The sequence below is a fragment of the Ovis aries genome, chromosome 17, assembly GCF_016772045.2.
Source record: "Ovis aries strain OAR_USU_Benz2616 breed Rambouillet chromosome 17, ARS-UI_Ramb_v3.0, whole genome shotgun sequence".
Taxonomy (NCBI): Eukaryota; Metazoa; Chordata; class Mammalia; order Artiodactyla; family Bovidae; genus Ovis; species Ovis aries.
The window spans coordinates 8,780,879-8,795,276 of NC_056070.1; the positions used below are offsets into that span (position 1 = coordinate 8,780,879).

General features: G+C 39.6%; 1 protein-coding gene across 1 annotated transcript in view; it reads left to right on the forward strand.

Annotated features, from left to right (window-relative positions):
• The window catches only part of IQCM (IQ motif containing M), a 594,059-nt gene extending 580,419 nt beyond the window's left edge, over positions 1 to 13,640 (forward strand). Inside the window, exon 16 of the mRNA XM_060400977.1 lies at positions 9,547 to 13,640. Within this exon, the coding sequence (XP_060256960.1) occupies positions 9,547 to 9,560 (14 nt within the window). The 3' untranslated portion in view covers positions 9,561 to 13,640. The remainder of the gene's footprint in view (positions 1 to 9,546) is intronic.
• The last annotated feature ends 758 nt before the right edge of the window (positions 13,641 to 14,398 follow it).

Consider the following 14,398-nt stretch of genomic DNA (forward strand, 5'->3'; position numbering starts at 1 on the left):
CCAAGGACAGAGGAGCCTGGTGGGATTCATGGGATCGCAAAGAGTCAGACAGGACTGAGTGACTAACACTTTCACTTCATTTCATGTGGCCATTCTTACTTCTGGGTAGTGATCTATCTAATAGTTCAGTTCTCAAAGTTAATGGAACACTATTTTCTGTCAAAGCTCTACATGGGCGTACTGGGAATATACCCAATAGTTAATTGACTAATTTTCTTTTTTTTCCTGGGTACCCTTCCACTCTTTCTTCTCTTTGACATCCCTGGAATGTTTTCTGTTTCTCTGTGATTCCTCTTTTTAGTTTAGCTAGAAAGCTTGGACTTTATTTTACCAGTTCTATCATGTACAACTTGCAACTGTAGTCATGTCCTGAGTCTAGATGCAGCAGGAAAAAAGAGAGGGAAAAGCAATAGGTATCCCCCCCCCTCCACACACACACACCCTTAGGTCCTCAGCTCTTCTGATTTGCAAGGAAGCTTCAAATTCCCCACTGTATGTCTCCAAACCATCATTTTGGGCTTCCTAGTTAGTGCTAGTGGTAAAGAACCTTCCTGCCAATGCAAGTTAGACACAAGAGACTTGGGTTCCATCCCTGGTTTGGGAAGATCACCTGGAGGAGGTCATGGCAACCCGCACCAGTATTCTTGCCTCGGGAATCCCATGGACAGAGTAGCCTGGCGGGTTACAGTCCATGGGGTCGCCAAGAGTCGGGCATGACTGAAGTGACTTAGTACACACACAGGCAAACCATCATGGTAGCTATTGTTTTCATTGTCATCATCAGTTGTACTAGATCACTTGAGGACCACAGGAAGAAGGAAAGATAAAAAGAAAACAACACATGAGGTTTGTTTTTTTGTTTTTAATCCCATTCCCTCTGACTGTTAGAAGATCCTTTTCTCATCTTGCAAGTCAAAATCTGACAGCTTCTTCTGAAACTCTATCAGCCTGCAAGAATTCCTGCTTCTGGCTTGCAGGCTGCATTGAGACTGGGTTTGGAAATATCAGAGACAGAAAATAATAAGTTATTGGTGGTTTAGTGGTTCTTAGATTTCTGATCTTTCTAATTTGCCTGCTACTGTTTACTTTTCAGATTTCCCTAATATCTGCTCATGCATTCTGTCTATTTTTTATGGCTGCATTCAGTGGAAAAATGTGCTTATTCAGTTTCATTAGACCCAAGAACCCTAATAAACTTTTCTGCAATCACATCAGAGTGCTGATATGCCCAAGGAAAATCTTCAAAGCTGGCATTAGCAAAATGTGACAGTTGGACATGCAACCTGATGTCCCATCACTTCATGGGATATAGATGGGGAAACAATGGAAACAGTGTCAGACTTTATTTTGGGGGGCTCCAAAATCACTGCAGATGGTGATTGCAGCCATGAAATTAAAAGACACTTACTCCTTGGAAGGAAAGTTATGACCAAACTAGATAGCATATTCAAAAGCAGAGTCATTACTTTGCCAACAAATGTCCATCTAGTCAAGGCTATGGTTTTTCCAGTGGTCACGTAAAGATGTGAGAGTTGGACTGTGAAGTAAGCTGAGTGCCGAAGAATTGATGGTTTTGAACTGTGGTGTTGGAGAAGACTCTTGAGAGTCCCTTAGATTGCAAGGAAATCCAACCAGTCCATCCTACATCCTACAGGAGATCAGTCCTGGGTGTTCACTGGAAGGCCTGATGCTGAAGCTGAAACTCCAGTACTTTGACCACCTCATGTGAAGAGCTGACTCATTGGAAAAGACTCTGATGCTGGGAAGGATTGGGGGCAGGAGGAGAAGGGGACGACAGAGGATGAGATGGTTGAATGGCATCACTGACTCGATGGACATGAGTTTGAGTGAACTCCAGGAGTTGGTAGTGGACATGGAGGCCTGGCGTGCTGCAGTTCTTTGGATCGCAAAGAATCAGACACGACTGAGTGACTGAACTGACTGAACTGACTGACTGAGATACTATTAACGTGCTTATTAGAATGGCTAAAATCCAAAACATTGGAAACATGAAATAATAGTGAGGATGTGGAGCAAGAGGAACCCTGATTTATACCTGAAGGGAATGTAAAATGGTACAGCTATTTTGGAAGACTGTTTGGCAGTATCTTACAAAATTATATATATATCTTCCATGTGATCCAGCAAAGGAGCTGAAACCTTATGTCTGCACAAAACCCTGAATATAGGTGTTTATCAGTTCAGTTCAGTTCAGTCGTTCAGTCATGTCCAAATCTTTGAGACCCCATGAACCGCAGCATACCAGGCCTCCCTGTCCATCACCAACTCCCAGACTTTACCCAAACTCATGTCCATTGAGTCGGTGATCTCATCCAGCCATCTCATCCTTGGTTGTCCCCTTCTCCTCCTGCCCCCAATCCCTCCCAGCATCAGGGTCTTTTCCAATGAGTCAGCTCTTCGCATCAGGTGTCCAAAGTATTGGAGTTTCAGCTTCAGCATCAGTCCTTCCAATGAACACCCAGGACTGAACTCCTTTAGGATGGACTGGTTGGACCTCCTTGCAGTCCAAGGGACTTTCAAGAGTCTTCTCCAACACCGCAGTTCAAAAGAATCAATTCTTTGGCTCTCAGCTTTCTTTACAGTCCAACTCTCACGTCCATACATGATTACTGGAAAAACCATAGCCTTGACTAGACAGACCTTTGTTGGCAAAGTAATGTCTCTGCTTTTTAATATGCTGAATAGGGTGGTTATAACTTTCCTTCCAAGGAGTAAGTGTCTTTTAATTTCATGGCTGCAATCACCATCTGCAGTCATTTTGGAGCCCCAAAAAGTAAAGTCAGCCACTGTTTCCACTGTTTCCCCATATATTTGCCATGAAGTGATGGGACCAGATGCCATGATCTTTGTTTTCTGAATGTTGAGCTTTAAGCCAACTTTTTCACTCTCCTCTTTCACTTTCATCAAGAGGCTCTTTAGTTCTTCACTTTCTGCCATAAGGGTGGTGTCATCTGCATATCTGAGGTTATTGATATTTCTCCTAGCAATCTTGATTCCAGCTTGTGCTCCTTCCAGCCCAGGAATTTACTTATGATGTACTCTGCATATAAGTTAAATAAGCAGGGTGACAATATACAGGATTGATGTACTCCTTTTCCTATTTGGAACCAGTCTGTTGTTCCATGTCCAGTTCTAACTATTGCTTCCTGACCTGCATATAGGTTTCTCAAGAGGCAGGTCAGGTGGTCTGGTATTCCCATCTCTTTCAGAATTTTCCACAGTTTATTGTGATCCACACAGTCAAAGGCTTTGGCATAGTCAATAAAGCAGAAATAGATGTTTTTCTGGAACACTCTTGCTTTTTTGTTGATCCCATGGATGTTGGCAATTTGATCTCTGGTTCCTCTGTCTTTTCTAAAACCAGCTTGAACAACTGAAAGTTCACGGTTCACATATTGCTGAAGCCTGGCTTGAGAATTTTGAGCATTACTTTACTAGCATGTGAGATGAGGTGTTTTCAGCAGCTTTACTTACAATTGCTGAAACTTGAAAGCAACCAAAATGCCCTTTAGTAGGTTATAGGATAAATAAACTGGTACCTTTAGACAATGGAATATTATTCAGCACTAAAAGAAGTGAGCTATCAAGTCATGGAAAGACATGGAGGAACCTTAAATGCTCATTATTGAATAAAAGAAGCGAGTCTGAAAAGGACACATATTTTATGAATCCAACCATATAACATTCTGAAAGTGAAGTTACTCATTTACGTCCGACTCTTTGCAACCCCACGGCCTGTAGCCCACCAGATTCCTTCATCTATGGGATTTTCCGGGCAAGAATACTGGAGTGGGTTGCCATTTCCTTCTCCTAGGGATCTTCCTGACCTAGGGATTAAACTCAGGTCTCCCACATTATAGGCAGATGCTTTATTATCTGAGCCACCAGGGAAGCCATATAACATTCTGGAAAAGGCAAAATTACGGATGCAAGGAAAGTATCAGTGGTCATTAGGGAATGAGACAGGGAAGGATGAATAGGCAGAGTAGGGAGATTTTTATGGCAGTAAAAGTACTGGACACATATTATCCAAACTTTGTTAAACCCATAGAATGTGTAAGGTCAAGAGCGAAATCATTATTTCTCTCTTGGGTGATTATGATGTATCAGTGTAGATTCATCAATTATAACAAATATACCACTCTACTAGGGGATGTTGATAAGGAAGGAGGCGGTGCCTATGCAGGGTCAGGGGTGTACAGGAAATTGCTATACTTTTCTATCAGTTTTGCTGTGAACCTAAAACTTCTCTAAAAAATAAATCCTACAGAAAAAATTAAATTCTGATGTGTGCTGCAAAATAGATGAATCTTGAAGATATTATACAAAGTGAAATAAGCTAGATACAAAATGATAAATATTGTATGAGCCCACTTACATGAAGTACAGATAGCAAATTCATAAAGACAGAAGTAAAACAGTGGTCACCTGGGGCTGGAGGGAGATGGGTATGGGGATTTGTTTAACTGGTAAAGAGTGTCAGTATGGGACGATGAAAAAGCTCTGGAAATGAATAAGGATGGTCTTTACACAAAAATGCTAATGCATTTAATGTTGTTGAATTGTGTACTTACCAATGGTTGATTCATGTTGATGTATGGCAAAAACCATCACAATATTGTAATTATCCTCCAATTAAAATAAATAAATAAAACTTTAAAAATTGGAAATGCTGAATTAAAAAATGGTTTAAAAGGTAAATTTTTGTTAGGTATACTTTACCACAATCAAAAATAAAATGTGAAAACTGTTTAAATTGTTAAAAGTATATTGTTAAATAAAGGTAGTAGGGAGAAAGTGATACATAATTAGATCATGAGTTGGGAAACTATGGCCCACCAATGAGCCCAGCCATACCAATTCTTTCATTTATGGTTGTTTTTATACTATACCAGCAGAGTGGAGTAGTTATAAGACTGGCCTTCAATGCCTGCAGTATTTATTATCTGACCTTTACAGACAAAGCTTGAACTAGACGATCTTAACCATAAGGTATAGATCATCACGGTTATCTTGGGATTCCCTGACCTCCCATCTCTCAACAGAAGCATATTTTCTGCAGAGAAAATCCTCCAGAGTAATGGAATATCCTTCCATTCACTTTCCAAAGTCTGAATTTCATTCCTTTATAAATATTACTGATAGGATAACTATTATTTTTCAGGCATTGTGCCCATGCTTGGATACATGCTAAAAAAGACGGATGTTCCTGCCTTCATGAAGTTGTAAATGGAATCCAGTTTTGGTAGATAGTGGAAAGCAGTCTCTTTCTAACAACCTCTTATTTGGTAGGGCAATATAGATCAAATCCAGCACCTCCTCTACACTGTAGCATGTCTGATCAGAAAACATTTTTTATGCTTTTTTAGAATCTTCTTTTTCCAGCTAACTTTTTTCCTTCTTTGTTAGTGATCAAGAAATGATTCTAAAAATGCAAGTCATGTCACCAGTATGTGAGCTTGATGTATCATTTTTACATTATCTATACACGTTGTCCAGAAGGTATCAATACATGTAATTTGCTGGTATATTTGCTTAGAACAGATATAGAACATTATACCTGATAATGAATAAAAAAAAAAAGTACTAGTTTTAGAACTTGAGAGACATTTTTCAATACAAATGGTAGCATTTCCATTTACTTCATAGGGAATGAACATGATTGTTGTTAGAAAGAAGTAGACATGAAGTAATATTAGACAAAATTTAAAATCAGTTATTCCAAAATTAGGGGATAAGTGTATCAAAACTGTCAGGTAGCAAAATCACTGAATTAAAATTTTTCAACTAATTGATTTATCTAATTCCATGAACTATGGTGAAAGTTTTCTGGATATTTCCTAGACTTCTTTTATTGTCATTTTCTTCCTAACCATAACATGATGGTATTTTCTCTCTAGACGATATCCATAATACAAATCTGAAACAATTTAAAGCACATTTTAATTTTAAAAGTGTTACAAAGGGAAGTAAATAGAAACTTATTAAGGATAATGCATAGGAAGTCTAGAAATCATTTTGTGGGAGTGTTGGAGTCTAGATAAGCGAGACTATGATTTATTTACTGATTCAAAGTTTACAAAAATACTGACTATAAGTTGGAATGATTAAAAACTCAGTGTTAAGTAAAATTTTGATAAAAACATATTGTAGGAGACAACTGAAATGTACCATCTCTAAATATATGTTGTGTTGTCTGCAGTGGCTGATGAGGTCTCTGGTTCTAGGTAGGCGCATTTTCAGAATTTAAGGACTTTTTTTGGACACATTTGTAGGTTGATTTTGTGGAAAACAAAATACATGATGTTAAGTTTCTTCAATATTTTGATCTTGAGACTTCTTCAAGAATTCTCAGCACCATTCCATGTTCTATTCTGCACCCTAAGTAACCAGTGACAGAGCTAAACACTGTCAGATTTTGAGAGATGAAAATTGGACAAATTGCTTCCAATATTTCTGTTTTGTCAAATTTTACTCATCATATCATTTGCACTGTATACAGAACTATTTCTTTTTTATAATTGTCAACTGGTTATCTAGTGGATTTTATACTGATAGTCCAAGAGAATTAATCAGAATTATGTAGCTCCATATTTAAACTCATTTGTTTTTACAAAAATACTTCAGTTCAGTTCTGTTCAGTCGCTCAGTCATGTCCGACTCTTTGCGACCCCGTGAATTGCAGCACACCAGGCCTCCCTGTGGAGAAGGCAATGGCACCCCACTCCAGTACTCTTGCCTGGAAAATCCCATGGATGGAGGAGCCTGGTAGGCTGCAGTCCATGGGGTCGCTAAGAGTCAGACATGACTTAATGACTTCACATAATTTTCACTTTCATGAATTGGAGAAGGAAATGGCAACCCACACCAGTGTTCTTGCCTGGAGAATCCCAGGGACGGGGGAGCCTCGTGGGCTGCCGACTATGGGATTGCAAAGAGTCGGACATGACTGAAGCTACTTAGCAGCAGGCCTCCCTGTCCATCACCAACTCCCGGAGTTCACCCAAACTCATGTGCATCAAGTTGGTGATGCCATCCAGCCATCTCATCCTCAGTCGTCCCCTTCTCCTCCTGCCCCCAATTCCTCTCAGCATCAGGGTCTTTTCCAATGAGTCAACTCTTCGCATGAGGTGGCCAAAGTACTAGTGTTTCAGCATCAGTCCTTCCGATGAATACCCAGGACTGGTCTCCTTTAGGATGGACTGGTTGGATCTCCTTGCAGTCCAAGGGACTCTCAAGAGTCTTCTCCAACACCACAATTCAAAAGCATCAATTCTTTGGTGCTCAGCTTTCTTTATAGCCCAACTCTCATATCCATACATGACCACTGGAAAAACAATAGCCCTGACTAGATGGACCTTTGTTGACAAAATATTATCTCTGCTTTTTAATATGCTATCTAGTTTGGTCAAAACTTTCCTTCCAAGGAGTAAGCATCTTTTAATTTCATGGCTGCAATCACCATCTGCAGTGATTTTGGAGCCCCCCAAAATAGTCTGACACTGTTTCCCCATCTATTTCCCATGAAATGATGGGACCAGATGCCATGATCTTTGTTTTCTGAATGTTGAGCTTTAAGCCAACTTTTTCACTCTCTTCGTTTACTTTCATCAAGAGGCTTTGTAGTTCCTCTTCACTTTCTGCCATAAGGGTGGTGTCATCTGCATATCTGAGGTTATTGATATTTCTCCCGGCAATCTTGATTCCAGCTTGTGCTTCTTCCAGCCCAGCCTTTCTCATGATGTACTCTGCATAGAAGTTAAATAAGCAGGGTGACAATATACAGCCTTGACGCACTCCTTTTCCTATTTGGAACCAGTCTTTTGTTCCATGTCCAGTTCTAACTGTTGCTTCCTGACCTGCATGCAGGTTTCTCAAGAGGCAGGTCAGGTGGTCTGGTATTCCCAACTCTTTCAGAATTTTCCACAGTTTATTGTGATCCACACGGTCAAAGGCTTTGGCATAGTCAATAAAGCAGAAATAGATGTTTTTATGGAACTCTCTTGCTTTTTCCATGATCCAGCAGATGTTGGCAATTTGATCTCTGGTTCCTCTGCCTTTTCTAAAACCAGCTTGAACATCTGGAAGTTCATGGTTCACGTATTGCTCAAGCCTGGCTTGGAGAATTTTGAGCATTATTTTACTAGCGTGTGAGATGAGTGCAATTGTGCTGTAGTTTGAGCATTCTTTGGCATTGCCTTTCTTTGGGATTGGAATGAAAACTGACTTTTTCCAGTCCTGTGGCCACTGCTGAGTTTTCCAAATTTGCTGGCATATTGAGTGCAGCACTTTCACAGCATCCTCTTTCAGGATTTGAAATAGCTCAACTGAAATTCCATCACCTCCACCAGCTTTGTTCATAGTGATGCTTTCTAAGGCCCACTTGACTTCACATTCCAGGATGTCTGGCTCTAGGTGAGTGATCACACCATTGTGATTATCTGGGTCATGAGGATCTTTTTTGTAGAGTTCTGTGTATTCTTTCCACCTCTTCTTAATATCTTCTGCTTCTGTTAGGTCCCTACCATTTCTGTCCTTTATCGAGCTCATCTTTGCATGAAATGTTCCTTGGTATCTCTAATTTTCTTGAAGAGATTTCTAGTCTTCCCCATTATGTTCTTTTCCTCTATTTCTTTGCATTGGCCACTGAGGAAGGCTTTATTATCTCTCCTTGCTATTCTTTGGAACTCTGCATTCAAAGGGGCATATCTTTCCTTTTCTTCTTGCTTTTCACAGCTATTTGTAAGACCTCCTCAGACAGCCATTTTGCTTTTTTTCATTTCTTTTCCATGGGGATGGTCTTGATCCCTGTCTTCTGTACAATGTCATGAACCTCTGTCCATAGTTCATCAGGTACTCTGTCTGTCAGATCCAGTCCCTTAAATCTACTTCTCACTTCCACTGTATAATCATAAGGGATTTGATTTAGGTCATACCTGAATGGTCTAATGGTTTTCCTTACTTTCTTTAATTTAAGTCTGAATTTGGCAATAAGGAGTTCATGATCTGAGCCACAGTCAGCTCCTGGTCTTGTTTTTGTTGACTGTGTAGAGCTTCTCCATATTTGGCTATAAAGAATATAATCAATCTGATTTCAGTGTTGACCATCTGGTGATGTCCATCTGTAGAGTCTTCTCTTGTGTTGTTGGAAGAGTGTGTTTGCTATGACCAGTGAGTTCTCTTGCCAAAACTCTATTAGCCTTTGCCATGCTTCATTCTGTATTCCAAGGCCAAATTTGCCTGTTACTCCAGGTGTTTCTTGACCTCGTACGTTTGCATTCCAGTCCCCTATAATGAAAAGGACATCTTTTGTGGATGTTAGTTCTAAACGGTCTGGTAGGTCTTCATGGATCCATTCCACTTCAGCTTCTTCAGTGTTACTGGTTGGGACATAGGCTTGGATCACCGTGATATTGAATGATTTGCCTTGGAAACAAAGGTCTTTCTGTCGTTTTTGAGACTGCATCCAAGTACTGCATTTTGGACTCTTTTATTGACCATGATGGCTACTCCATTTCTTCTAAGGGATTCCTCCCTGAGAGGAGCAACCCCACGTCCAAGGAGTGGTGGCAGTGCCGGTGCAGGAGGGCTGAGAGGAGCTACTCCTTCTTCAAGGTCAGGAAGGGTGACCTCGTCCAAGGTAAGGAGCAGTGGCTGCATTTTGCTGTAGCAGCCGAGAAGAGATACCCCATGTCCAAGGTAAGAGAAACCTAAGTGAGACGGTAGGTGTTGCGAGAGGACATCAGCGCGCAGACACACTGAATCCATAATCACAGAAAACTAGCCAATCTGATCACACGGACCACAGTCTTGTCTAACTCAATGAAACTAAGTCATGCTGTGTGGGGCCACCCAAGATGGGCTGGTCATGGTGGAGAGGTCTGACAGAATGTGGTCCACTGGAGAAGGGAATGGCAAACCACTTCAGTATTCTTGCCTTGAGAACCCCATGAACAGAATGAAAAGGCAAAATGATAGGATACTGAAAGAGGAACTCCCCAGGTTGGTAGGTGCCCGGTAAGCTACAGGAGATCAGTGGAGAAACAACTCCAGAAAGAATGAAGGGATGAGCCAAAGCAAAAACAATATCCAGCTGTGGATGTGACTGGTGATAGAAGCAAGGTTCAATGCTGTAGAGAGCAATATTGCATAGGAACCTGGAATGTTAGGTCCATGAATCAAGGCAAATTGGAAGTGGTCAAACAGGAGATGGCAAGAGTGAACGTCAACATTCTAGGAATCAGCGAACTAAAATGGACTGGAATGGGTGAATTTAACTCAGATGACCATTATATCTACAAAACACTTATTTTATAACAACTCTTCTGTTAATGAAATTCCAGCAATATATGAGATTGTAAAAGTAGGAGTCCTATCTAACAATTTTCTCACCCCCACCGTCAAATTAGAGTAATGAATAGGGAGGAATGGGCATAATAAAAATGTGAAAATGAAGAAGAGTTCATAATACAGGGGAAATGGAGTGGAAATGGCAACCCACTCCAGTGTTGTTGCCTGGAGAATCCCAGGGACGGGGGAGCCTGGTGGCTGCCGTCTATGGGGTCGCACAGAGTCAGACATGACTGATGCAACTTAGCAGCAGCAGCATAATACAGCTGTATTTCCTAAACATCAATTGTATTTCCCAAAACATATGCTTTCCAGAGATAATAACAGTACAATTCATCATGCTTCCTTTGGTGTCAGTGAAGTTCAGAGGCAAACTTATAGTTTAACTGTACAATGAAGTTAATCCTGCCGTTTGGCTACCTGCATTCTTCTCTTTTCCGTATATCTTATTTGCTGATTCTTTTCCCATCATATTATTATGGTTGCTATTGTGCCTTTTCTCTGAGCTGACTTAAATGATTTTGTAAAGAAGATAAAAAATTTCAATGTAGAAAAAGCATACAATGCAGAGTCATCACAAGAACAGGATCCGGAGGCCATGAGATCAACCATTTAGGCTGTTACTTTGACAACTATTCCTAGCTATGAGTTTTATCAAGACTAAAGTTGCCTTTCTTCAGACAAACAATGGTAGGAATTTAGTACAAAATACAGCTCTGAAGGATGTCCTCAGAACACTTACAGAATATTTTAGAGAATAACACAAACAGAAAAGCACCAAAGCAAAATCCTATGACCCTATTGGTATCTTACCTGATTTCATTACCTGGGTAAAAACGTATTCATCAACAAGTAACCAGGAATGGAAAAATTTGCAACTGAATAATAGTAAAACAAAGAATAACTCATTTTATTCCAATATTTTTATAACTTCTACCTTTTTGTGTATTAGACATAAACAATGGCAATGTAATAACCTTGAAAGTAAACTAAAATAGTAGGTTAAACAAGGTTGTTGTACAACTTTATAGTCAAAATGATGATGGTTCAAATCTTGGTGTATCTCTTGTTTGTCTTATGACCCTGGAGAGTTTTCAGCCCTTGAAAGTAAGTTTTCTCATGGTACTATAGAGATAATAACAATAGCTACCTTCATAAAGTTGTCATGAGAATCAAGTGAGGTGATATATATATAGATAGATATGTATTAGACTATCACAATTATAAGTGGTCAATAGTATTAGCAGCAATCATCATTCTTTGTAAATACCACTGTTTTTCTAGTGGAATCTAATGATGTTATTTTGGGGTGCAAAAAATGAGTCCATGTGAATAACGACCAGGATGACCGATGGTGAGTTTTACAGAACAAGGGACCACACAGGTCATGGGCTGTTCACTTTGCACTCAGCTGGGGCTTTCAGAACAATTGATTAGAGTGTTGTCCCCAGTTTAGTAGACAACCAGACCACAGGACAGGGGAGACTAACTTCTCCTAAACTCAGGTCTCTGAGAGAGCTCTGATACCTTTAAAATCAAATAGTGTCTGGCAACAGTGTCTGCAAACAATTCCAATAATTTACCAAAAAAAAACAAAAATCAAAAGGCTAGTTTTTACTGTATCTTGCCCAAGAGTTTTTTGTAACTATGAGTTCAGAATTACATGTTTTATCTCAAAGTTATCTGGTTCCTGTAATTGTTGCTTTTCGGCATGGCTGTATAGCTATTCAAAGACCTTTCTCTGTCCACCCTCAGGGTCCCTACCTTTCTCTGCACACTCTTTCCCATCCTCTCCTTAACATCTCTGCTCCTGTAAATGTAAGGTTAGAAGCTAGAGTTACCCTCTTGCATTAAAAGCAAATGTAAGCATCTTCCCTGCTAAAGATTCCTGGCCAATCCCCTTTCAGAAAGAAATGTTCCCATTTGAGCTCACAGGCGAGCCATTTCTCAACATTCAATCATCGGTGCTACTTTACCTTCATGACCATTGTGTAACTGTAGCATTCATCGTTCTAGAAACATCTGTGGAGAACTTGAGTGTGAGAGGTGTAATCCAAATCTCAATAGTATTCTTTCTAGGAATATCACTAATTACAATTTCACAGAAAATGAATATCTAGCAACTGAAAGTAGAAGAAAATTGGAAAGATTCACTGAGCAGAGAAAACCCTCAGAAACCTTCTTTTAAAAAAATAGAGGAAAAGCTTTGTTTTTTTTTTTTTTAATTGGAGGTTAATTACTTTACAGTATTGTATTGGTTTTGCCATACATCAACATGAATCTGCCACAGGTATACACATGTTCCCCATCCTGAACCCCCCTCCCTCCTCCCTCCCCGAACCATCCCTCTGGGTCATCTCAGTGCACCAGCCCCAAGCATCCAGTATCATGCATCGAACCTGGACTGGCTATTCATTTCATATATGATATTATTTGTTTCAATGCCATTCTCCCAAATCATCCCACCCTCTCCCTCTCCCACAGAGTCCAAAAGACTAATTATTGGATGCCATGCAATATGACAAACAGGTCCAGGTGTTAAGTAAGAAGTTCCCATCACAAATCCACAGGTTATTTACTAACGCTGCAGAACAGACTTGGCTACTTACAGGAGGCTGTGACTCTTATGTATGCTTTCTTAACAGTAAAGAGAGTAAATTCTATTTTGCGACTATCAGTTAGCTCACAGCTGGTTTTAATAATGAGGGAGTTTGGGATATCCGATGTGGAATGTTAAGACAAACCCAGGAAGACTGATTTCACTGTCATCCTTGGCCAGAGGCAACAGATAAAGACTTTGGGGAAATATGTATTTCCTTTGAGTTTCAGAGCCTAGGGAAAAGGCTATGTTATAGAAACTACACTAATCTAAGGGAATATTTTAGTCACACATCAACACTTTGTACTTCTTTCTCATAATTTTTCTTATTGAAAGAATTGGAATATGCCAAAGGGGACCAAATATCTCAGGAAAAGAAGAATGACAGGTATATGTATATATATATATAGCTGATTCACTTTGCTGTACAGCAGAAACGAACAAATTGTAAAGCAACTAAGCTCCAGTAAAAAATAAATAAATTAAAAAAGAAAGATACAAGGGGAGGAATGGAGCAGGAGGACAAATAGGTAAGAAGAAAGTTTAAAAAATAAGGAAGGTAAAAAATAAAATAGGTAAAATAAATAAATAAATAAAATAAAATAGGTTAGGAAAAAAAAGGCACTGGTTTCCTTCATTTTAGGAATTTTGGTCACTAACCAGCACAGAGTGGTCCCTTAGGCCTGGGTTCTATAAATTTGATTTGCAGAGTACTATCTTAAAAATGCAGTTTTACGTTGTAGAACATACAGTAATTTGAATTACAACAATAATTTTATATTACAGATTCTAAGTTCCCTTAGTCTTTGACAGAGAAGAATCATAAACAGTTAATCATGTTAGTTATTTACATTTTAAAAAGTGACTCCTAATTTCTTGAAAAGTTAATCTTTCTTTAAAGAATACCCCTCACAACTCCAGCAATTTTTGCCCTCTTTTTAAAAATCTATTGACTTGTTTAGCAAAGTAAAGCTCTATCCTGACCTTTGTGAATTAGCACAAATTATTGGAATTCTAATCAGGTTGTACTTTGCTATTCTGGGTCTCAATTCCCTTATGTAGTTGACAAGCAAAATATTGTATCTTTTTTTTTAAATTGCCTTACACTGAGATTCCCCTGTTTTCTTGTCAAGAGGCTTGTGCTTCTATCCCTGCTTCTGGTTCTAGGAGGACACTTGGCTGTATATCTTTTCAGCATAAACAGTGACTCGGGGCCCCTGCCCCCTCCTCGTTTTCGGCAGACATAATCTAATCTGTGTATGTGACAAGACCAATTAGTCTCGCCCACTCTCCAGCCTTCTGTCCCTCCCCTGTCAGCTGCCACCCTCTTGGCACTCCATCTCTTTTAGGAAGTAGCGGTGGGAGCCAAATTTCCCAACTGAATTCATTAGATGAATATGCAGGTCCAGATTGCAGAAATGTGCTCAC